We start from the raw sequence: 26,148 nt of genomic DNA on the forward strand, positions 1-26,148 counted from the left end.
GCAGAAGAAATGAATCAAGACAAAGGCCAAACTGAAGATTTCAGTTCCTGTGCTAAACTCTGTCGTCAAGTGTGGCCATTAGCTTTTATCATTTAAACATTTGTCATCTTCTGTGTTTCAAGCACTAATCTAAATGTCAGAGATAAAAGGAGGCATAGGACATTGTTCCTGCCTTCAAGGATCAGGCTGGTTAATGGGAAAGACAAGTGATGGGTACATATAAAGTGTTTTGGCAGCATGAAGAGGGAGCTCTGTGAAAGAATTGTGCCTGTAGAGGTAAAGAGGGATTTACAGAAAGTGATCTTGTGCCCCTGTTTGTAAATGTGAAAGTTAGGTGGAGCCTTGCTGGCAGAAGGCTAGATTGCACGCGTTTGGACACTAGGGGACCCTTTAATGTAGTGAGAACATAAAATGCAGGGGCAGGAGGAAAGAGGTGGAGGGTGATGAAAAATGAAGCTGAAAGAGGATGTTGAGGCCAGATTCTGAAAGATTGCTGGTGAAGGAGTTGGATGTTTTCCCTTGGGGTGTGATAACACAGGGTAGTGCTGGTGGTACATAGGTGGGCAAACAAATCAGTGAGACGGAGAAGGTGATTCAGAAACAACCTCCAGAACATATCACTATCGTTAGAGGTAGTCCTTTAGGTCATTGGGAGAGGACGCAGTGGTGCTGGAACAAGTTGAGAAGGACAGTTTAGTTTGAGACTCTTTGAGAAGGACAGTTCAGTTACTTGTTTGAGACAATAATTTATGCGAGCATTTATGTTAAGAATCTCAGATTTAAGGGGCACCTGGTGGCTCAGTCAGTTAAGAGTCCAACTGTTGATTTCGGCTCAGGTCATGATCTCCTGGTTTGTAAGTTGGATCCCTGCGTCAGGCTCCGTGCACTGACTGACAGCGCTGAGCCTGCTTGGGATTTCTCTCCCTCTCTCTCTGCCCCTCCCCCACTTGTGCTTGCCGTGTGTGTGTGTGTGTGTGTGTGTGTGTGTGTGTGTGTGTGTGTGTCTCAAAATAAATAGACTTAGAAAAAATATTAAAAAAAATAAAGAATACCAGATTTAAAAAAAAAAGAATATCAGGGGCACCTGGGTGGCTCAGTTGGTTAGGCGACTGACTTTGGCTCAGGTCATGATCTCACAGTTCGTGAGTTCGAGCCCCGCGTCAGTCTCTGTGCTAACAGCTCAGAGCCTGGAGCCTCCTTCGGATTCTGTGTCTACCCCTCTCTCTACCCCTCCCCTGCTCACGCTCTATATCTCTCTGTCTCTCAATAATAAATGAACGTTAAAAATTTTTTTTAAAAAATAGAATATCAGATTTAGAGAAACTCTGGCTTCATAACAAAATAGAATCTGATGTTTCAGGCCATTTTTCTTACCCTGAAACTTTTTTTTGTAGCATCTGCAGAAAAAGAGGCAATCAAGGGTACATACTCCAAAGTGCTTGATGCTTATGGACTCTTAGGTGTTTTACGATTAAATCTTGGTAAGTTAATTTTTCAATATAATTAATCTTTTTCATTTCTTTGTTTTAATTGTAAGGATTTGAGGGAGACTGTTTATCATTTCAGACTCCATATGTGAGCTGAAAGTGTGGTAACATCTTTTAAATCCTAATTATGCTAATCTTGGGGAAATGTTTGTTGACTGAAAGGTATGCTACATACTCAAGCTCTCGTGATTTTAAGTTCCAGAGACATTATTCTGTGTGAACACTTTGAAGGATTGGTATCAGTGGTCAAAAGAGAAAATCAGGGCATCGCCCTTTTTCTTTGTTTCAGTGCTTTCGGAAACGATGTTTTAGTGAGGACTGCACTGATTACCCTGGTTTATACTGGAAAGGACATCTGCTTTGTAGTTAAAAGGTCTCAGCTTGAATCTGTCTCTGCCACTTAATGTCACCGTGGGCTGCAGAGTAACCTTTGGGATTACCCGTTTGTCTGTAACCGTATGGCTGGAAGTGTGGCCCAAGACCCGGTGCCAGTCCGTGAGCCATTTCGCTATTGGTCTGTGATGAGATAAGGAAGCTTGTAACATCATGCAGATCAACACATGGCTTCCTTCGTTGATAAAGTCCTACTATGAGAAAAAAGGTCCGCTAAACTAAACAGGGACTTTGGCGAGGTAACTGATTTTCATTTCACAAGCGTCTTCTCTCACTGTGACAGGTTATGGGCCATACTCTGAAGCGTACTGGGCTGTAAAGTGGAGGTTTGTCACTTGTTATGCATCTGTCCCACGTAAAGCCCTGTGCCAGGTGCTTAACTAATGCTGTCTTAGGTACTCCTCACAGTCCAGTGAGATTCATTTTAGTGCTGGTTTATAAGGGAGCAGATCTCAGGTCGGGTTATGTTCACACCCTGAAGTTGGGTTGGATTATAAGTAGTGGAGCCAGGATCCAGGGCCACCTCTGCCTCGTCACAGCCCACGCTCAAGGTACACCGCTGCTGAATTTCGCCTTCATACTCATCTCAAAGGATTTTGTCAAAATTAGCGAAAAGTCTCTATGAAAGTTTTTGTAAACCAAATTGCTTTATAAACTGTTACCAGGGGCTTTCTGCCCACATAGCAGCAGCAGCAGCTCCCGTTTATAGAGCTTTTTTTTTTTCCCAGCTGTGCTGTTTATTTACAAAGACCTCTCACATTTATATGCTTATCTGGATTTCCTCACAGTCATAAAGGGAAGATGGGGAGCATAACACATATATTTTTTTATTTGACAAATTTTGTATATCCTCAGATTAAGTAGAGGAACATTTCATGAATGTGAGATTATTCTGTTAATGTTTAAATACACATTTAAATATACAAAATATAAATACAAAAATATAAATATAAATTTATAAAAGATATAATTTATATATGTTTAAATATAATAGCTTCATTATATTAAATGTGCTCAAGCAAGGATTTTTTTTTCAAGTCTTGCCAAAATGCAGTTGTGAACATAAACATGTCCGTGTCAATTTAAAATAACCGTGCTGTTGGATTTAAAAAGTTAGAAACGTGACAAGAAAGTTGGAAGAAACTTTGAATAGCTTGAGAAATACTGAGACTTTTCATCCAACTAATTCTTTGGTTTTTGCAGGTGATACTATGTTACACTATCTGGTCTTAGTCACTGGATGTATGTCTGTTGGAAAAATTCAAGAATCGGAGGTTTTCCGAGTTACTTCCACCGAATTTATATCACTACGAATTGATTCTTCAGATGAGGATCGCATTTCAGAAGTGCGAAAAGTTTTGAATTCGGGAAACTTTTATTTTGCGTGGTCTGCATCTGGAGTCAGTTTAGATCTGAGTCTTAACGCACATCGTAGCATGCAAGAACACACAACCGATAATAGATTTTTCTGGTGAGTTCGTGTTACATTTTTCCCCTTTGTAATCATGCACTTGCTGTGCAGGAGTTTGGTGGTTTGGGTTATAGTGTGTTCAGCAGTAATTTCCAGAGATAGCAGGGATGGGCATTGCTGATGGGGCACACCGCTCCCTCCTGCTCCAGAATCCTCAGCCGAGCAGCACAGGCATCCAGTGTCATTTTGTCGAAGCTCTCATGTGACACGAGACCCATTTGCTCTCCCTGATCCAGACTGACCTTTCATTTCCAAAATATATTCAAGATGTTTATTTTAAGATTAAGAATGAATTAGTTGTAGTAGAAGTGTGTTGCTAATACTTAACCGCTGTTAGTTTTGAGATCTTTCCTCTGGCAGGACTGTTTTCCTAAGACAGCATCCCATTATTTTTAATTGAAAGATTATAGGTAGATAATCTTGGTTCAAGAGCAAGCGACTATGAAGAAGTGGTATACTAGGATAACACTGAGTACTATAATAAAATAAGACTTAAGTAGGTAACTATTTCATGTTTATGCATTAATGTGCTTTGTTCGAAGTGTGCACAAAGGGGGTGAGCACACGTGACTATAATTAGTACTGCTTTATTGGAGGAGGCCACATTTCTAGTGTAGAGGTTCCCTTGTCCACAGCCAGCATGGATGTTGACTTTTTTCCTTAACATCATGTACCAATTATATTTCATTATGTATACAAATGTTGTAAGGCCAAAGTCCATGACTCTGTGCTCTTGGGTCTCCCTTGGTAGTTCAGATTCAAGGTGTTCCTCCTGTATATTTTCTCTCCTCCCCCCCCCCCACCCCCAACCCCCCATTTCCACCATTTACCTGTATGGTCCTTGAGTAGCATGTTCAAGTCTGACCCATCTGCCCTGGCTGGCAGAAGGCTCAAAGCCAACAACAACCTTAGGATAGGAAACTAACTTTAGAACAAATTTTGTAGCTAACATGAAAGTTTTTTGGCCCAGCATAGTAGCGTGGAGGAGAAGCAGGGCAGAATGAAAAAAGACTCTAGTGCACTGTAGTCAGAGACTTGGAGCCTCACAAAGGAGGAGATGATGGAGGGGTGGGGAAAGAAGGGTTAATAGGGCAGATGAGTGGCATAGAGTCCATATCAGCCCTATACTTTTTCTGATGGAAGAGACATTGAAGTTCCTAATGATGATAGCAGCTGGGCTGGGCAGCTGTCCTTACTTTTTTACCCCCCACCCTGCTCATTCTTAACCCCAAAAATCCTTAGATTAAGAGATAAAAGTTTTCCTGCTATAATTAGAAGTTTAAGCAGGTGCAGATGTATTGGTTCAATGATCAGCAATTAAGCACGTTTGCCAAGTTTAGCCAGTGGGAATAATTTATTTACCATTTCATTCAATTAAGGTTGAAGGTGGGGACAAGTTTAGATAACAGATTGAGGGAGTTTGTCTAGTGGAAGTCAGGTGGAACAAAGGGGAGAATAAAACACCAAAGATGAGTTTTGGTCACTTAACGCTTTCTACATTTTGCTAAGGACTGGGATTCTTTTTTTTTTTTTATTGTTTATTATTTTTGAGAGAGAGTGTGTGTGTCTGAGAGCAAGCAGGAAAGGGGCAGAGAGAGAGGGAGACACAGAATCGGAAGCAGGCTCCAGGCTCTGAGTGCTCAGGACAGAGCCCAACGCGGGGCTCGAACTCACAGACTGCGAGATCATGACCTGAGCTGTAGTCGTCCGCCCAACCAACTGAGCCACCCAGGCGCCCCAGAACTGGGATTCTTGAGCTTCCCTTCAAACAGAAATATGAAAGTTTTATGCATTTATTATGCATACTCTTGTAGCTTAGTAGAAATATTTTCCAGGATACAGCCAAGTAAGTTTTTGTTGTCAGAGTCACAAATGCCTATTATGAAAACCCAAGTTGTTTTACTCCATTGGAGATTTGAAGCTGATGCCAGTTGAGAGTTGTTTATAAATTTCAATAGAATTAAAGCAGCAACACATTGGCAACAAAGGAAAATGAAAACTGATGGCAGACAGAGAAACTCTTATCTGAACAAACGCACAGGCTCTGCTTCCATTTAAATGGGGACAAGTAAGTTTCATATACCTCTGCCATGACATGGGACTCGCTATGGCATCTGGACATACTGGGTCACGGTCAGTTTGAATTTCGCCTCAGATGAGCGTAGGTAATAGTGAAAGTTTGGAAGCTTAAGTCGTATTTTGAAAATACGTAATGGCTGCTGGATTCAGTGTTCGTCCCATAGTGATCTCACCACTCATTCACATTCCAGTACACTTTGTTGAATGGATGGTTTGCCAGAATTGCACATGACCACCAACGTCTGTTTTATCTCTACCACAGCCACACCCTGGGGGGGAAGAGGGCTGGGCTACTACTGGTCTAGTAGTATTGCTGTGTATTTATGATTAAGGCAGCAAGATACTGCAGAGCACTAAAGAAGAAAAATCTCTACTTAAAACAGAAGTGTTTTAAAACTCAGAGAACCAGACTTCAATATTTTTTTAAATGTAATCTTAAAATTGTATTTACTTTTTAAAATTTTTTTTATTTTAGAGAGAGATCACACCAGCGGGGGAGAGGGGCAGAGGAAGAGGGAGAAAGGAAGTAGACAACCTCCAGCAGGCTCCATGCTCAGCACAGAGCACCTGGGGCTCGATCCCATGACCCTGGGTTCATGACCCGAGCCAAAGTCAAGAGTCAGACATTCAACCGACTGAGCCACCCAGGCGCCCTGAACCAGACTTCAGTATTAGAGAAAATTCACTTTTATAAGACACCTTGTTATCTGAAAAGACCCAAGTTTTTCTGCACAACATTATACTTTCCTTGGTCAGAGGTTGGTTGGGAGATTCCGTATGCATTCTTTGGAGGAGTAAGGCTCCAGTAGAGAACCCAGATGAGGCAGTCTGTGGGATGAGAAGGTGGCCAGCCGGGCAGGATTGCAGCCCGTATCCCTGATTTAGCCATAGCGACTCTGCTTTGCTGTTTCCTAATCATTTGGCTTCTGTGTAAGTACACAGAATAAAACTTTTTGCCCTGAAAAAAATTGAAAACCAGGCCCCCTCTGTTCCATAGAATGCTAAACTCCTTGGAGTAATGGAAAACTCTAAGACATGTATTAATATGGTAGCTACTAGTTCAGTTGGCTATTTAAATTAAAATTAATTGAAATAGAGCCTTATTAAAGTTGAGCCTTAAGAGTAAAGCTTTATAAAGTGGGATGGGGATATGCGTATGAAATCCTTTTTTTGGAAAAGTTAGGTTATATATACATTATATAAAAAGACAGCAGAATAGGGCACAGCTACTAAAAACATAAAAGATCTGCTTATTTTCTACGGACCATAGGTCACATGCCAGAGGATCGCATTTTATTGCCTCATCTGATTCCTAGCATGGTAAATGTAAATGAACTGGTTTATTTGTAGGGCCTCTTAATTGAATAGCATTACATTAATGCTTCAGGAGCACTGCTTTATTGAAGCTTATACCATGTTAGCTGGCACTCAGTGAGCTAATGAGTTCTTCCTCTCCTGTTAGGAATCAGTCTTTGCACTTGCACCTCAAGCACTATGGCGTGAATTGTGATGACTGGCTATTACGCCTCATGTGTGGGGGAGTAGAAATCAGAACAATCTATGCTGCTCATAAGCAGGCCAAGGCTTGCCTCATTTCCAGACTCAGCTGTGAACGAGCTGGGACCAGGTTTAATGTCCGGGGAACAAATGATGACGGCCACGTTGCTAATTTTGTAGAAACAGAACAGGTACGTAGTGTTTTATATTGCTTCGTGCATGTATTAGATGTGAGGGCCAGAAACTAATAGAACCACAGTTTTTGATCTGATTCAGAACTCATTTTCACATCTGTAATGCCATTTCGGGGTGGTTCTTGGCTCCCTTCTGGCCTGAAAAAAGGCTTCCCTGAAACAGACTTATTTATAAACAAACTTAGGTGTGGCTCTTCAAATGAGTAACAAGGGGTTTACTAACTAGCATGACATTGTCGGTGCGGTACAGTTTGTTATTAAATTTTAAAAATCCTCAATGATAGAGCTAGACAACTTAATAGAAGTGGTTTGTGTGTGTGTATGAAATGAAATCAAACCCAGCTCTTTTAAAGGTAGATATGGATATCATCTAAAATGAAAACTTATGACATTTTCAGCTAGAAAGACAAATACCATCTGATTTCACTCATGTGGAATTTAAACAAAACGAACAAAGAAAAAAAGACTCTTAAAGACAGAACAAACTGGTGGTTGCCAGTGGGGAGGTGAAGGAAGGGGTGGATGAAATAGATAAATGAGGTTAAAGGCTTATCTTGAAGAGCACTGAGAAATCATCATTGAATCACTATATTGTATGCCTGAAACTAATATGACACTGTGTGCTAACTATACTTGAATTTAAAACAACTTAAAAAAGAATTATGACACTTTTGGCTCAAAACTGTATAATTGTAAATTCAGGCCACACCCCCCAGCTGAACTCAGTTCTTCAAATTAGTTTTTGAAAAATACTGAAAACTAAAGAAAAAAAATTAAATATAAAGGTATGTGTGTAAAATATTGAGATTTAGAAGGAATTCCTTTTTAAGACTTGTGCTTCTTGTGCTTATGTTTTTACTATTTTTTTGGTTAATATACAGAAAAACAATCACTCAGTAGAAGAAAGCCAAACTTCCTTAGTAGCCTCTCCCGGATATTTTGTTAGGACAGTTGTGCGGGAGAGATTGGTCATAAGGTATAAGTCGCACGCAACAGATAGTAGTAAATTTGTCTTTGTGATGTAGAGGTAATACCTTTGTGCAAATGTTTCATCTGTTATTTTTCTCTGTAGGTTGTGTACTTAGATGACTCTGTTTCTTCTTTCATCCAAATCCGGGGGTCTGTTCCATTGTTCTGGGAGCAACCAGGGTTGCAGGTATCTGTTTAACATTGTTTTGTTTTTTTCTCTTGAATATTTTCCATATTTTCTAAGCTCTCAGGATAGTTCGTTAGTTCCTTGGATAGTTCTGTTATTCAGTCTAGTAATATTAGCTAGATTCACAAATTAGGGTCTAAATGCACGAGTTCCTGGAATTGTCTTAGATGCTTTTCCTTTAATGTTCTTTCAAATGTCCATAGAAATTCAACTGCTGTATTTAATATTACAATTTTAATGTTTCCATAACACACTGATATTCATGGTGTTTCATATTTACTATCTCAGTATCTTTAATATATAGCAGTTTAGTCTCTTTAGGTAGAAGAATGTAGCAGTTAAAAAAAAGCTTCTGAAACCAGACTTCTCAATTTGCATCCTTACTCTGCCACTACTAGCTGTGTGATCTTGGACAAGTGGTTTAACTCCTCTGTGTCTCAGTTTGCTTATCTATAAAATGGGAATAATAATAGTAGTAGTTCCTATTCATAGGGTTGTAAGGATAAAATGAAAAGTACTAAGACAATGCCTAGCACCCATGGGCAGCACTGTGTAAGGGTTAGCCACTGTTATCAATAATACATCCGCTACTGAAATTTTACTTTGTAATTTATAGGGACCTGTCATCTTTAATACGTTCTCTGGTTTGCTTTCTGATTTTTTTTAAAACTTTGTTGATACAGGGATGCCTGGGTTTAAGCATCCGACTTTCGCTCAGGTCGTGATCTCATGGTTCCTGGGTTCAAGGCTCAGTCAGTTAAGCATCTGTCTTCAGCTTGGGTCACGATCTCACGGTTCATGGGTTCGAGCCTCACATCTGGCTCTGCACTGACTATGTGGGGCCTGCCTCAGATTCTCTGTCTCCCTCTCTCTCTGCTCCTCCCCCCACTCAAAAATAAATAAACATTAAAAAAATTTAAAAAATAAACTTTGTTGATATAAATATCTAATACTTAAAATATAAGATTCTTTCATGTAAGTTCATAATTTTAGATTACCCATAATAATGTGATTTTGCATTTTATTTTTATTCAGAAATCTTTAGTCCTTAAAGTATAAGTTATTTTCATTTTAGGCTTCTAGTATGTATTATCTACTAAGTTAAAAAACAGTTTTTTAATTTTTTTTTTTTTTTTTTTTTTTTTTTTTTTTGAGAGAAAGACAGAGACAGAGTGTGAGCAGGGGAGGGGCAGAGAGAGAGAGGGAGACACAGAATCCGAAGCAGACTCCATGCTCTGATCTGTTAGCACAGAGCCCAACACGGGGCCGGGCCGGAACTCACAAACCATGAGATCATGACCTGATTTGAGGTCGGCTGCTTAACTGACTGAGCCACCCAGGCGCCCCTTTAGCCTATAGTATTTAGAAAATGGACAGAAAAAAAATCTTGCCTCCTTTTAGTTCACAGCTGGATCTCTTACATTTTAGGCTGGCTGTGGTAGAGAGAGATTGCAGACCATTTCAACCTTTGTGGTACCACACTTTATGTAAGACAGGCCAAAAATTAACAAGGGTTAAAAGCAGTTACAATTCTTGAGTTCTTGTCAAGAATTTTTGGTTCTGCGGGTTTTCTCTTTGGCATGTAGGGATAACTTAAGTAGGTCTGTCTCTCTCCAAGTCTCTTTTGGGAAAGAACACCAACCCTACTCCACTTCTCCTAAGCCTGTGTGATCAGAGAAGGGTGTTTGGAATATTTGCTTGAAGAACATTCTGAAAGCGTTGTTTTGATGCAAGTTGAATGCTTTTGCTTTAGAGATAGGCTACTGTAAGAAATGGTAATAACCTCTGTTATGCTGCTTTCTGTGATATTTTATTGGAAGCTCAGGATCACAGTATTTGATTATTCAATATGGTTAGATCTTGAGTAGTTAACATTGAGGGGTCCTCCTTGGGTGAGGTTACCCTCCTCCCTCCTTCTGTGTTCTGTGGCTGGCCCAAACTGTCTGGCCAATGTCCTATTGTTTATGGGCTGAAAACTACAGATTTTTAAATCATGCATTTCTTGATAGTAATTTTTAAGACATGGAGATAGTCCAACAGCTTTGCTAAATTGTCACAGAGCTGGCCTATTGTTGTCTTGGGTGAGGATCGACTAAGTGGTTCTCAATTATTTAGCTCAGTAGTCTTTAAAATCAGCCTTTCTTTGAACAGAAATGGATTAGTTTCGTAAGTATCCTTTACAGAAAAACATTTTCCCTATCATTCTAAGAGTAGGTAATATAGGAATGAAAATATTGAATTGATTAAAAAAACTGAAAAATAGATATTTATTTTTAAAAATAAAAATATGAAGTCCCCAAATTTATTTTCCTTTAGAAGACAAACAAGGACTTTTGACAGAGTAGTTGGAAGTGCTTATTAGGTATCCTGTGTATTCTCAGGACTGGAATTAATTTTAAACTTTTTTTTTTTTTTAAGTTCATTGAGAGAGAAAGAGAGAGAGAGAGAGTGCATGCACACACGCAAGTGGTAGAGGGGGAGAGGGAGAGAGAATCCCAGGCAGGCTCCACGCTGTCAGCACAGAGCCCAGCACAAGGCTCGATCTCAGGAACTGAGATCATGACCTGAGCCAAAATCAAGAGTTGGAGACTTAACTGACTGAGCCCCCAGGCACCCAGGACTGGAATTAATTTTAGGGTTTCTTGATGTTAGTGTTGCCTCGTGAGATGTCTCACTTCAGAAGGCCTGGACAGAGAGGATGCCTAGGTACTTGTCCCTTGGCTTGTCTCTTATCCTCCACAGTTAATTCCTCTGAGGTTTTTTTAATTATAAGATTCTAAGGAATCATCTGAGGTTATTTTAAAATACAGATTCATGGCCTCAACTTCACATCAGCTGAAATAGAATCTCTTGGAATGGGGCCAGAAATCTGTATTTGTAACCAAGTTCCTTGCCATTCAAATTTGAGAACTTGTGTGTACCTGATCCTATTCTGTTGACCTTGAAGCATCTTCAACCCCATGTGCTCCAACAGCCAGTCCTGAACCAGCGAAGGTAACCCTTCACACTTAGCCCCAGCATTCACCTAGGTACTGGGGCTCTCCCTTTCTTTCTGTTTCCACTCTTACCATCCATCCCAGTTAGGGTCCTCTGGATTTCTTCCTGCCTGGAAGATTCTCACAGCTTTCTAACTGGTCTTTCTAACTGGTAGTTTTTCCCACTTTTGATACATTCTACTCATCAGATCTACCAGACACCCTTTTCTTCAGGATCTGCCTTCCTCTGCCTATCCAACTTCGTGCCTTCCTGTTTTCTAACAGGTATCCTCTGCCCCCCAGATTAAGGTGTTTCCTTCAGTATGGCCAACTCAGATCTCATTGAGTGGATTCAGTTACTCCTCCACACTGATCTGTTCCTTAAATACTTAAGTCCCTCCAATGTATATTATTTTATACTGGGCATACACTGTCATGTACTGTGAGAGATTCGAAGATTATATTGGTGCTTCAGAGAGAGCTTACAATCTGGGGAGTCAGGCCTTTTGTGGAAAAGGCAAATGTCAATACGAATCAGTTTGAGGAATTAGAAGAGTTGCCATAATGTGCTACATGGGTAAGAATGATATGTTAAGGGGTGGCAACTCATTCATTTTACTTATGACTTCCTTTCTCTGAAGTTATTTCACATATACACTTCATACTGTTACTCTGACATTATGTTGTAGCTTACCTTGGTCTTAGAAGATGGCAAGCATCATCAGATCTATGTCTAGGGTAGCGTTGCACACTCAATTCTTGGTTGAATTGAAGTCTTAGAAATATGTGAACATGAAGCAATATTATTGATGGAAAATGATGCACCATACCACCCGGTTAAATGGTTGTTAAAAATGATCTCTGGTACAACTTTTTATAAATTTATGATTGTTTAAAGCCTTAAAACTTTCTAGAGTACTAATTTCATGACAATTGATGTAAGAGCTCCTTGACTATAGAATTTTTTTAGGCACTTGTCTTAAAGCCTAACTGAGTGATAAAACTAGTCAAGTTGACCCAGCATATTACCCTAAGAGTTATGATGTATAACTGGTTATATAATATGTGTTGAAGAGCAGGACAGTGGGGAAAAAAGCACAGCCATTGCTTGAAAAACAGAACTTCCATTCTTTTTTTTTTTTTTTTTACCTTCTTGACAGTTGGCCATACTGTTCAAGATAAATATTAATCAGTAAGCACAATGCAAAGTCTTGGACTTTTATAGAGGTATAGGCAATTACCTGAGAAAACTCCAAAGAAAAGGTATTGACTTCTGCTGAGTTTTCTTCAGTCTAGAATGCTTAATGTCACACAAAATTTTTAAATTTTGTAAAGACTATTAAGCACTATAAAGTGAAATTGAATATAGATGTGACATTAGGCTAATCACTTTCTTATTGAAAGGAAGAAACATTAAAGAGAGAATACTGATTATCAGGAGAGTTATTGGACTGTCTCACTTATCAGGACAGAAGCATGTTTAATGAATCATAATACTGTTAATTCTCGAATTGGATGAGCATGTTAGAGCTTATTTTCTGATTTTATGTGTCGAACTGTATGACTGCTTTGGTAGCCCTCTTCTCAGGCCCGCCTTAAAGTCACTGTGTTCAGATCAGGGAGAATGAATTCTGGGGAAACTCTGATCCCAAGACCTCAGGGGGAAATGTTGCAAAGTGAAGTTCAGGGAAATAATCTGGTATCACTGTTATATTTCTTGTTGGCATTTCTTTCTTTCTTTCTTTCTTTCTTTCTTTCTTTCTTTCTTTCTTTCTTTCTTTCTTTCTCTTTCTTTCTTTCTTGGCATTTCTTTCTTTCCCTTTCTTTCTTTCTTTCTTTCTTTCTTTCTTTCTTTCCTTCCTTCCTTCCTTCCTTCCTTCCTTCCTTCCTTCCTTCCTTCCTTTCTTTTTCTTTTTTTCAAAATATTTATTTTGAGAGAGAGAGAAAGAGGCAGAGGGAGCGGCCGAGAGAGAGGTGGGAAGAGAGAATCCCAAGTGGACTCCATGTTGTCAGCACAGAGCCCCGGACGGCTTGCTCTCAGGAACCATGAGATCATGACCTGAGCGGAGATCAAGAGTCTGGCGCTTAACTGGACTGAGCCACCCAGGCGCCCCTCTTATTTCTTTCTTAATTTTGTCTCGTCTTTCTACTACTCTCCTATGTGAGAAAAGAAAAACTGTAACAAAACAGAAAGGTAGATATTTTCCATCTTGTTCAATTCTCTTCACCCATATTTTCTGATTCTATGTGTGTGACTGTGAGATTGACTTAGAAAGTCTGTTTTCCAGAAACAGTGTTTTGAATTGGTTGGATCTTTGGATGAAAGAGGAGTGAATAGAGCATTTAGCGTAACAAAGAAAAAAATATGTGGACCTCGTACTTGTAGGCAGCTTGGAAGAGTAGGAATCAAGTTCAGGGGACCTAAATCCTCATGTGAATCTTTTTTGGAATTAGTTCTGTTGACCTAAGGGGGCAGGTTATTTCGCTAGTCTGCATTTCAGTTTTTTTATTGCCCAAGTGGCAGTACTGTGTTCACTTACACAGGATGTGTAGTTTGAGCTTAAAACAAGGTAATGTGTATGAAAGACCTCTTAGAAGTATCTTTCATAAGTAAAAATTCCTGTTAGTTGATGAGTTTTCATAATGGTGTCTTATAACTTCTGTCCTTTTTTTACAAGGTCATGTTTTTAAAAATAAAGGGAAAGGAAACCCATTGAACTTGTTTTTCTTTTAAACCATAATATGAATGAACATCAATTATCCAATGTAGTATTGTGTGTTCAGCAAATGAATTATCACATATTATAAACAATGGTATTTCTTTTGTCTCCACGTCAGCTTTTGGTATGATTACATGTATTTCTTTCGCTGTAGGTGGGATCTCATCGTGTTCGTATGTCAAGGGGATTTGAAGCCAATGCACCTGCTTTTGACAGGTAAGACTGATTATTTTTACCTAATGCTCTCAGTTTTGGTATCGTTAAGCAGCGAACTAGTTATTGTATTTACCGATTCATTTCTGCTTGTTTTGGCCCTAAGTAAAATTTCTTCTGACTTCTAATTTAATCAGAAGAAGGTGATACCTAGTATTATGACTTTGGGGGTTGGTAGCACTAGGTTGTGGGTCTTCATCTCTTGGTCTGAAAACAACCTATTTGGATATGCTGTCTAATAAGGTAGCCACTAGCCTCATATAGCTACTGAGCACTTGAAACGTGACTGGTCCAAGTTGAGATGTACTGTAAGTGTAACATGTACACTGGATGTCAGAGAGTTAGTGCAAAATAAAAGGTAAAATATCTTATTAATATTTGTTTTATAGTACATGTTGAAATGATATTTTGACTGTATTGGGTTAAATAAAATATAGAAATTCGTTTCATTGTTTATTTTTGCTTTTCTTAACGTACCTTCTAGAAAATTTAAAATTATATCTGTGGCTCATGTTACATTTCCTTAGGAACGCATTGCTCTGTAACCCCTGGAATGGTTAGAAGCTGGAGAGAGAAAGAAACAAACAAAAAACACCTATTTGGGGCCTATTTTTCTTAAGACTAGAATGGTTAGGGAGGTCTCTCTAATGCCCACGGAGCATGCTTTGTCCTCACATGAGGAGCAGCCCTCTGCCCTAGCTGCCCTCCCAAGCTGGGTGGCCTGCGTTCTCCGCTCTTGTCTGGCACCAGCCTCCCAGAGGGGAGAGGGGGCTGGGCGGGTCCGGCAGCCCCAGCACAGACGGAAGTCTCAGCTTTGAGGAGTCAGCGAGGAAAGGGCCTTACCTGAAGCTTCATAAATTCAGAGTTTTGAGAGGAACGGATGTGTGGAATGAATCTATCCAGTGTTGCCAGTTGTAGAGGTGTAGAATACTGCCCTGTAGGTTCTGTTTAATGGATTTCTGTTTGTTGGGGGAAAAATTCCGACCACCACTTGACACATACTTCTTTCTTTCTTTTCTTTAACAGGCATTTTAGAACGCTTAAAAGCTTATATGGTAAACAAATAATAGTAAATTTGCTTGGATCTAAGGAAGGTGAACATATGCTAAGTAAGGCTTTCCAGGTAGGCATGATCAACTTTTCTTCTGTTCCGTGGACACCTAGAATGATAGTAAAAAATTATGTAGCGCAATAATGAACTTACTTCCTAGGAAAAGGTTGGGTACCTGTTGGAACCATTAACTCTTTGGGCTACGAAGAAACAGTTTTGTGTAATGTTGCTGACATTAGGATTAGGGAAAACTTCCAAAGCAGTTGACTCTGTTTTCTGAAATGTTACTTATTTATCTTGTGGAAAAGCAGAAGAATGTCTTCCCCTCTGAAAAGTGTTCATCTGTCACTGGTAAAAAGACACCGGACGGTTTCCTTCTCCATCCACGCATTGCCTCTGCCTGTTTCCTAGAAACCATAGTCATGGCTTGAAACCTATGATACGGTGAATACTGCACGTAAGACCATCCCTTCTTGTACCGATGAGAGAAAACTCGAGAACTGCGAGTAAAGACGAACCCAAATGATATATGCCCAACTTCTAAAGAAAAAGTATTCTTCATCAATGCTTATTATTAAAGCAACAATGAATTAATAGCAATGATGATGTTCCATAAGATGATAAGCCTAAATTAAACAAAACAGAGAACATTTTCTGAAGTTCAGTCTAATGAAGTCCAGAAAGTAACTTGTTTGACTGTTTTGTGTGATGCTTGTGAAATAAATATTGTTAATAAACAGATTATGCTTTAGAGAATGACTTTTAAAACATTTCAGTGTGAGTATAAAAACGTGAATTTTTTGGTTCTTAATAGGTTCTGTCTTAAATCAGTTACTTTATTTTGAGATTCTATAACAGGTACAGTTATTAAATGTGTAAAAAATGAAGCATTGGTGGTTAGAAATAATTTTAATTTTCTGAACCAGATGAGAACATTATTTAAGTTCTCTGATGTTAATTATGTCACCTGATCTCTCTGGGACAGTATGCGAGGTTTCACGAAAAAGATGTTATTGGATACCATCAAGTAATTTTCCATTTTACTGCCAGTGTCAACCAGAGCTTTGTGTGAGATCAGTGAGATTTCACGGGACCATGCTGAGGTTTAAATTTAAAATGCAAGGTTCCATTCTAACATTACTTGATAAGATCATATTTAGTTAACATTTAGATGAGTATTTGCCTTTTTACTTTCAGAGTCATTTGAAAGCTTCTGAACATGCTGCTGACATCCAGATGGTGAATTTTGACTATCATCAAATGGTTAAAGGAGGAAAGGCAGAAAAATTACATAGTGTTCTTAAACCTCAAGTCCAAAAGTTTGTAGATTATGGATTTTTTTATTTCAATGGAAGTGAAGTTCAAAGGTTTGACTGCTGTTTCTCTTTTCTTTGAGTTGGAACTTTGCTATATTTTAAAAATTATTCGTAACGCAGAACTCTTGAATTACTTTTTTTTATATCAAAGTTTATAATTAAGTAAAATATCTTTATTATACTTGATTTTAGGCTTGTTTTTCTTTCTTTAGAACTGAATAGGTAATATTGGGCATATCTAATGAGCCAGGCAGTACACTCAGTCTGTACATGTATCTGTAACAGCAGTCGTAGGAAGAAGTTCTATTATCCCCATTTTCGTTTGGGGAGATTGAGGCATAGGCTCTAATTTGCCCCAGATTGCATAGCTAAAAAGTGTTAGAGCGAGGATTTACCTGGCTCCAGCTCTCATGCTGTTATCTAGGAGACTATTCTGCCTCTCTCTTAGAACTAATATTTTACTATGCCTTGACCTCAGTAAGGACTATTATATGCAAATAGAAGTAAAAGACATTGCTTATTGTCTGCTTTAGTACAATTTCAGTCTTCAGCTTTTGATAATGAAGTAGAGGAGGAAAGGAAGTATTGAAAAAATGAAGTTCAGAGTATAGGATGAAGTAAACTTTAGTGAACAAAGCTCCGATTTTTAGTTTTCGACTTTGTGCGAAATTTAGTATCAATGCCATAGAATCTGTGTAGGTTGGTGGAGCTAACAGATCTTAGGTTTTTAAAATTTCTTCCATATATATTTGATCATCTTTTATGTGCACAGAGCCCTGCGGTTATAAATCTGAATGTATGTTTAGCTCCTGACTACGGGCCTAATTAGAAATAAGTGGGCATGGATAAATAGATGGTGATAAAGAGTATATGTTTAACAGTTGTAGAATCTAGATGGTGGGTATGTGGATGTTTGCTGTAAAATTCTTTCATCTTTTTTGGATGTTTGAAAATTGTAGTAATAAAAATGGGTAGAAAGTGGATGCCGTATTTTGGTGATCACCTTAATTTTCCTTATTTTGTTTTAGCTTTATTATTTTTGTTTCAAACTAGCTGTTACACTTTACTGAATTTGTTGCAGATGCCAGAGTGGCACAGTTCGAACAAACTGCTTGGATTGTCTGGATAGAACAAATAGTGTGCAGGCATTCCTTGGCTTAGAGGTAAATAACAATAATAATAATAATAATAATAATAAGTTGTAATGTATGTATGTGACTTGCATCAAATGCCTCATTCAGTGCTTTTGTAATAGTTATGTTTCTCATTAGTTACTTTTCATAAAATGAGATTATGCTTCATTAAAGGCATTTTTTTACTTCTCGTATGTTTTTAACTCCCCCCCCCCCCCCAATTCCTTTTCATTTAAATATTTCCTTTACCTGTTCCAAACACTCTTTTCAGGTAGCTGATGTTTCCCTGTATTGTTCCTTAGCTTTCTGTTGAAAAACTGCTATGTATACTCTTCCAACAATTGCTTCTTTTGCCTTTTGGAAAGGAAAAAAATTATATATATATTGCTTATTGTCTGCCTTAGTACAATTTAAAAATTGTATACATACATACACACACACACACACACACACACACACATAATTTATATCGGCCTTTATTCTTCGTGTAATTTCTTCACAATTGGTGAGGATCTGTTTTCACATTCTGTGGGATTAGATTTTTGACCGTCGGTAACCCGATGCAGTTTCTACAGTGTTTTCAAATCAGTAGCTGCAAACAGGATGGATGGTTATTAGTGGGAGTGAGAGTGCATGAGATTCAGCTTCTCTAACGAAGTCTTTGTTTAAAAGTGTTTTTCTTTGCCATCTATCCATAAATTCAGTCTAATATAGACATAGTCTCCCTGTAAGACAAAGCAGCAATGCTGAGCTTTCTAGGTCTTTCCTGTTATGCAGGAGCGGGGTCATTAGGCTGTGGTGGGTCTTCATTTGGTGTCATAGGAACTTAGCATAGTTCTCAAATACTATAAAAACAGGAGTAGGAAACAACACGTTCTTATTTCCTCCGGTGAATGATCTTAAATTTGGCCAGGACATTGGCTCATTAGCTACTCTGCAGCTGGGGTTCTTTCTGTCTCAAAAATGAAAGGGTAGTGTGTAGAATTCTCTGCTACAGAAGTGTAGCTACAGTTCTGTTCATGTAGCTAAATAGGTTCTACCGTTTTGCCTCTTTAAAATTCTGTCATTGAGACTTATGATTATAATTTATGTAGAAAATATGACAGAGACAAGAAAAGTGAAAGCAGACAGTTGGTCACTTGACATTAATCGCATGGCTTGGGTTTGTTTTGAGTTGTGTTTTTAAGTGGCTGAATATGTTTCTTTAGATTCTGAGAGTGAACTTATGGAAATGTTTGAAAGTCTTTACTCGAAGTATAACAAGTGTTAGTTCTCAGAATCTGACTTAGCCAGCTATCCACTGTTGGTAGTTAGGTGTGAGAGAGCTCCCTCATATGTAGCAATTGGTTGACTGTTTACAAAATGTACTGCTAAAGTAGGCAAAGCCAAACCAGGGCGAAGACTAGTTTTGCCAAATTCCTTGAAAAGAGGGAGCTATAAATGATAAAATAAGTCCTAGGGGCTAATTTTGGTTTATTCTTCATGCAAGCCAAGAGCACCTCTGGTGCAAATCTCCAGGTAATCAAATGAACCTAGTTTAGTGTTTTTTATATTATTTTAGTTTTTGATCCCTCTCTAAATATGGATAATCATAATACTTGCAGATAAAACACAAATGGCAAGGAATTAAGTAAAAATGCAAGGCATAGAATATGACTGGCTTCCACATAAGACAAATAGACTGCGTAAGGACTATACCTTGCTCTGACTGCCAAATTTCAAAGCCAAAGTTCATTCAGAGTAAAAACCAGTGACTCTTCCAGAGACATTTATTGTTACCCATGAAGGAATTGGGGCAGCCTGAAGACCTTGCATTCTTGCAATATACATTGTATATTGTAATATTGTAATATACATTGTACAACAAGGTATATACAATATACATTGTAATATACATTACCAATATAGATTTTATACATGAAAGACTGCCATGACTTTATTCAGAAACAGGACTAATTTATTTGTTTTTGTGACAGTTCAAGAGCAACTCTACTTTTCTCATAATCTCTTGATTTTAATTACCCACATGTGTAGAACCCAATCAAAAAATTAAATTAATTCCCTCTATATTTAAATAACCTAGCCAGATTTTTTTTTCCTGTGCTTTATTGCATGCTGTTGAATAAAAGTGAACAATCAGTCCATCTCTCACACTTCTGTACATTGTGACAGCCTCCTTTTCAAGGTAAGATAAGTACAGGAATAAAAACTCCATAATCAAGCCCTAAAGGTACTGGGCTCATAATAAGTGTGGCATTTTATAAAGACATTTTACAGAGGCATTTACAGAGACATTTACAGAGACATTTTAATGAGGTTAATTTCATCATTTAACCAGAAAGAAGTTGTTAATTACTACAAGGGAATATTAAGACACTTGTAAGATTCAATGACAAACTGAAATGGTGGGACAGAACACAGTCAGTCTCGTAAATTGGTAGGTTTTCAAAATCCAGTCCCACATGGCCCTATAAAATGCAAACTTTGGTTTGAGCCTTGTCGTTCTTGAAAAGTCTCATCACAGTTAATGTTTTAATATACTTACAGAAGTTTCTCTTTTGCTGTTTTAGATGCTAGCTAAACAATTGGAAGCTCTTGGCTTAGCCGAAAAGCCTCAGCTGGTGACTCGCTTTCTGGAAGTTTTCCGGTCAATGTGGTCCGTGAATGGTGATTCGATCAGTAAGATATACGCGGGCACTGGAGCCCTCGAAGGAAAGGCGAAGGTAGAGCTAGGTTTCTCCTGACATGACGAAAGAGCCTCATTTTCCTTTCAATGACACTTTTAAATGGTCTCTTTTTAAATTAACAGTTGGGCTTTTAGGTATCTGCTTCCAGTTCTGTTTTATTATCCTTCCGTGTCCTCTTTAATACTTCCTTCTGTAGTGGATACTAATGATTGGGTAGAAGAGAGTAATGTCCCTCAGCTTGAGGGGTCTTACGTATGACATAGTCATTTGGTGATAATCCGTCAGGCCTACATATGTATTGCTTACATTTTGTTTCATGATTTCTCCTTACGTATCTGTTTCACTTTTTATGTTGTTTGTTTTGATTATAAAATTTTTAAAAGTCCTAGTCCTCCTAATGAGGGGTCCTCTGTCATTTGGCTTTGTGTTCCCAGCACTTGATATAGTGCCTACCATTTAATAGGATTGTGACAAATACTGGTGGGATGAATAAATCGGTGGATGATTTATGCCACACTTACTATGAGCCCAGTACCTTTAGGGCTTGATTATTGAGTTTTTATTCTTGTACTTATCTTACCTTGAAAAGGAGGCTGTCACAATGTACAGAAGTGTGAGAGATGGGCTTCCTCATAATTCTGTGCCTCCTCATTGCTTTTTAATATCTGGCATATCTGCTTCCTACTCTAGTGTTTGGCACTTATTAAGAGACTTTGGAAACACACTCGAGATACTTTTCATTATTTTATATACTTAAATAGTGACTTTTTAAGGCTCCTGTTTTCAGTTGGATTTTATTAACATTTTAAGTCTCTACAATTCTTCAGATTACCTCAGGAATAGAAAATAAGGGCATTTGCCATTTTTATAATTCTGCCACCCCTACAGTACAGCAGCTGAAATTCTTTGAAGACCACTCATCATCTCTAAGTCTTTTTTTCCAAACCTTCCTCCTCTTCTGCGTCTCCTAAAATGGCATGTCTGTCTCTGTTCAGTTATTGGCCTTACCTGTCACAAATGATTTTGTTGACATTGACAAATATTTACTTCTTAAATGGTCCCTCTTTTTGAAAACCTGAAATTGTTAAACCTCCTTTAGTACTCCTTTAAAAAAGAGAATATAATTCTTACTGTTAAAACTCGATTCTCTACAAGAGCTGCTTAAAATATTCTTTAATGCTCTTTTTGTTTCTGCAGCAGCCAAGACAGTATGTATACAGAGGTTATGTATATTTTCAGTGGTCTTGTGTCTCTAACTAATAGATGCGAATTCTCATGTATTAAATATACTAGTCTGAACTGAACTAAAATCTAACATCTGAACTGCTCTTTCTTTTCCTTTCTCTGGGTTCCTTTTGGTTAATTGCCTGATAATGTGAATGGTGAGTGTCTTTTCAAATACTGTCATTTGTATATGTCATCACATGGAAGAAAATAACATTTTAATTTTCAAATTACTGTCACTTCTGTAAGGGATGAAAATTACATATTGCAAATGAAAGGGGTTTTTTTAAAGGCCAGAGTTTGGTGTTTTGTTTTGTTTTTTCAACAGTCATCCAAATCTGTAAGATCAAAAGAAATCTTCATGGTAACTAACACGTCTAAGTAAACTATATGTTCATTAAAAGTTACGATCAGGAAATGCAGGCTTCCAGTTATGGGAATACGTCACAGGAATGAAAGGCACAGCATAGGGAATATAGTCAATGGTATTGCAGTAGTGTAGTGTTGCATGGTGACAGATGGTTAGCTACACTGGTGGTGAGCACAGCTCAATTTATAGAGTTATCTAATCACTGTGGTGTGCGACACAAACTAACGTAACGTTGTGTGTCAGCGATACTAAAAAGGAAGTTATAATCAACTCACTGGAGGAATTGGCCTGAGTTTATTATTTTTATGATTTGTATTTACATCGGCAATAAAATGAGCTAAGATAGACGAACTGTAGTTCACATTTAGTATTTATTTATGAACTATAATTATAAATTTCTTTTTAGGCCAACCCTTCATTCTTAGGTTCAGTTTTAGTTTTAACTACTAGTATAAGTTATTGAGGAGCGATTCCAGTCTTATTTTTCTACACGTTATTTTTCTACTGTCGAAGTACTTGGAAGTTTTTCTAAGAGCATGTGAGTGGACCGCATCCTCCTTGATCTCCCCTACGGCCCCCCCACCCCCAGTCCCATCCTTAGTGCTATAGGTTACAATGTAGGAAGTAATTTCCTTGTTTTAAGTAAGTACATGTCACTTCATTTCCCTTCTAGTAAGCAACGTTAGACATTTACTGCTCTTGATGTCATTAGTGAATGCGTTTGTGGTACTGAGCTTTTTCCACGTTTTTGTGCAGAACTGTTATCCAGAAGGAAAAGAAGCAAAGGCATCTTGAGCCATTTTGATATGATGATTTGATACTCAAAGTAGAATGATTAGGTCCTTTTTATTGCAGTGAGGTCAGATAAAACTGATTTAAACTTTCAAAATGCCTACTGAATAAAATCAACAATATTTGGAACAAAAATCCATGCTCTTTTCTTCCCCAACAGGCTGGAAAGTTAAAAGATGGTGCTCGTTCTGTTACTAGAACGATTCAGAATAACTTCTTTGACAGCTCCAAGCAAGAGGCCATAGATGTTTTACTACTGGGAAATACTCTAAATAGTGACTTAGCTGACAAAGCTCGAGCACTTTTAACTACCGGAAGTTTGCGCGGTATGCGTACTTTGTATTTTGATTACTTTATGTTATTTATATCCCTTCTAATAGTCCAAGGAGTAACTGTAAATTTATTTACATAAACATTTTTGAGATCAAGTTGATTAAAACAGTTTGTGGAGGAATTTCCATCGATGTAATTTTTAAAAATTGCATTCTCTAAAGGAAGTTCATCTCTTTGGAAATGTTTTTATCATCAGTGGTATTACTAAGCTGTAAAATGAGGCCCATGCAAGGCAGGATTTCATAGAATATTCAGCTAGTGCTTTGAATAGAGCATTCACTACCTAGTTATGTAGACAACAGTTGCTTTATTCAGAAAAACAGTGCCTATATTAGTGATTTTGCTAATTGCCAACCCCAAATTTCTATAACTTGGTCTTCCCTTACCTTGCTATTGTTTGAATGAGCATTAAATCATATTAGATAATAATTTAGAATATTGCTTATTTTTAGACACTATTTAATATGAGACATAAATATATGGCTTTCAAGGTGGCTTTTTAACTTTCACTGAGTCTTTTATTAAAATCCAAAGAAGTTGAGCTCCTGTCAGTGTGTGCGTATTTAGCATCATCATGGGAAAACTCAACATGCACTGTAGAACTTAATGAATTGACTTCCTTAATTCCGTATTTTTTCTGTCTTCACTTTTTTTTTTTAGCACTCTGAACATTTTTACTTCTGTTATCCCCAACCAAACCTTACAGTTTCCCTGTGCGTGTTAAGAGAAATTGTTCCTCATCAAATAATGTATTCTTGGATAATTACTTGGTCAACTAGGTTATCGTGGATTCTTTCAGAATTGTGCATGGTGCTGTGGGTAGTTGGGTACAGTTGGCTCCTTTGGGATCTAGGCCCCGGGGACTGAGGCCTACTAGAGCTCTAAAAAAACAAAGTCTGATCTTAGCTACCACTTTTAACTTCAGGCTTTCTTCCTGGCTCCCAGCACTAGAGACTTGGCTGATTTGCATCTTGCCACTTCCTTCCACCTATGCCTTCTTTGATATGGAGGCATTGCTAAGCAACAGTTGAAAGTAAGCAACTGAAGGAAAGAAAAGGAGAAGCAAGGAGCTTAAGAATTCCCAAACCTGATTATCAGTTTTTTTTAGTTGCCTGCACATGTTACTGTGTGTCAAAAGCGCCTAAAAAAAAGTACAGTCAGTTCTGCTCTAATGCTTGTTCTGAGAATGGGAATTTGTTCCACCGTGGACGCTCTGTTAGGGAACATTTTGAGCATAATGCCACTTCTGCATTCCTTTATGCATGGTCTCACCCGGCAGAACTGAGACGGGTAGAAATACACAAAACACGCACACACATGTGCATACACTTCAGACCTTTCTCTGCTTCCATTCACCAGATGTGTTATGAGACATAACCGTTCACACCTGGTGTTACAAATTTCCATCCCAATTCCAGAAGACCCTTCTTCCATCATTCACAACTACAGTTGACCCTGGAACAACACAGGGGCAGGGACACTCACCCCCCCCCCCCCCACAGTCAAAAAATCCATGTATAGCTTCTAATTCCTCAAAAACTCACCTACCAATAACCTGTAGACCAGAAGACTTACATAAACAGTTGATTAACACATAATTTGTATGTTATGTGTATTATGTACTGTAATCCTACAGTCAAGTAAAGTGTTAAGGAAGAGAAAATATGTTTGGAGTACTGTATTTTCCAAAAAGGAATTCACATATAGGTGGGCCTGTGCAGTTCAAACCCGTGTGTTCAAAGGGTCGGCTTACTTGTCAGCTGCCATTCTCCTCATGCCCACTTCTACAAGCAAACTTCAGGTCTTTTTCATGACGAAGTGCCATATTTAAGGAGTATTCAGACACCTCAAGCCATTTAACATCTGAAACCGTACTACTGTTTTTACTAGGGTCCCATCTGTTTTGGAGTGTCACTGCTAAAATTTGGGAGTGTTGTCCCCTAACCCCATTTTCCCCATAAGCTCTGTGGCTATGGGAATCTGTACGGTTTTGCACTGCATGGTGATTTTTGTGGAATGTGTATGTTTTGTTACAACTGAACTGATTGTACTTAATCAGCCGAGTCCCAGAAAGAATACTAGAAGATATATACTAGGGTCCTCATGTGTTCAATACCCTCTAACCCCTTGGGTTTCTAGATCCATATTCTCTCTCACACGTATGTGGGTGCACACACACACACACACACACACACACACACACACACACAGGAGCAGCTTGAAAAACAGGCCAAGGACCTCCTGATTGTGACACTCTGGACATCACTGAGTCACTGTAGGATTTTTCATAGATGCAGAGGGTTTGCATCAAGTATTGTCACTTATTTTTAACCTCTGGTGTCTTATAGCCCTCAGAAAAAATAATCAAATTGATGTAAAAGAAAAAAGCGAGGCCATCTTAGGATGTATTGTCATAACACTCTAGATTTTAATTGTAACTTGTTGTTTTACTAATGATTCTTTGTTTTCTTCTTGATGCATCCATAGTTTCTGAACAGACATTACAGTCAGGTACAGTATAGAAAACCAATCTGTAAATAAAAGCAAATTTGTCTTTATTTTTCTGAAGTTGATATTGTAAATCGGCAAAGCCGTATAAATGGAAACTTTCTCTTATTTTGCCCTCAGTTTCTAATAGGATAAATTAATACCTTGTTTGAATCTGAGAAAAAAATGTTTAAGTTTGAGAAAACAAAGTACTTCGTTTAGGAGAAAATACATAATGCTGCCTGTCTTCTTCTAGTAAATGCTTAATTCTAATTAAATATAGCTCATCCAGTTTTAATTTCACCTTTATATTTCAATGAACACACATTGTTAGTATTATACCTTACTTTTACTAGGCTAATGGTAAAAACCCCACTGTGACTATTTTGGATTAATTTCAGAGTACTACCTGTGATATCTATCAGCAGTGTTTCTCACACATAGTATTTGAAAAACAATGCCTTATTTTTTCATACTGTAGATGAAATATTTTCTGTAACTGTAAGACATGCACTAAAATGTGATCTGAACTCTTTTAAAAAGCGTCAAAATTGGTAACAAAGTTAGAGT

General features: G+C 38.1%; 1 protein-coding gene across 12 annotated transcripts in view; it reads left to right on the plus strand.

Moving 5' to 3' along the window:
• The window catches only part of SYNJ1 (synaptojanin 1), a 90,418-nt gene that overhangs the window by 22,520 nt on the left and 41,750 nt on the right, over positions 1 to 26,148 (plus strand). For 7 of the 12 annotated variants that reach the window (XM_053220618.1, XM_053220623.1, XM_053220621.1 and 4 more), the window contains exons 3-13: positions 1,395 to 1,481; positions 3,084 to 3,351; positions 6,893 to 7,118; positions 8,194 to 8,277; positions 14,127 to 14,188; positions 15,212 to 15,308; positions 16,434 to 16,603; positions 17,634 to 17,715; positions 20,256 to 20,408; positions 22,919 to 23,084; positions 25,579 to 25,602. In XM_053220618.1, the coding sequence (XP_053076593.1) occupies positions 1,395 to 1,481; positions 3,084 to 3,351; positions 6,893 to 7,118; positions 8,194 to 8,277; positions 14,127 to 14,188; positions 15,212 to 15,308; positions 16,434 to 16,603; positions 17,634 to 17,715; positions 20,256 to 20,408; positions 22,919 to 23,084; positions 25,579 to 25,602 (1,419 nt within the window). The remainder of the gene's footprint in view (positions 1 to 1,394; positions 1,482 to 3,083; positions 3,352 to 6,892; positions 7,119 to 8,193; positions 8,278 to 14,126; positions 14,189 to 15,211; positions 15,309 to 16,433; positions 16,604 to 17,633; positions 17,716 to 20,255; positions 20,409 to 22,918; positions 23,085 to 25,578; positions 25,603 to 26,148) is intronic. The other 5 variants (XM_027041707.2, XM_053220619.1, XM_053220629.1 and 2 more) reach the window with 2 other exon arrangements.

Source organism: Acinonyx jubatus, chromosome C2, assembly GCF_027475565.1.
Source record: "Acinonyx jubatus isolate Ajub_Pintada_27869175 chromosome C2, VMU_Ajub_asm_v1.0, whole genome shotgun sequence".
NCBI classification, from domain to species: Eukaryota; Metazoa; Chordata; class Mammalia; order Carnivora; family Felidae; genus Acinonyx; species Acinonyx jubatus.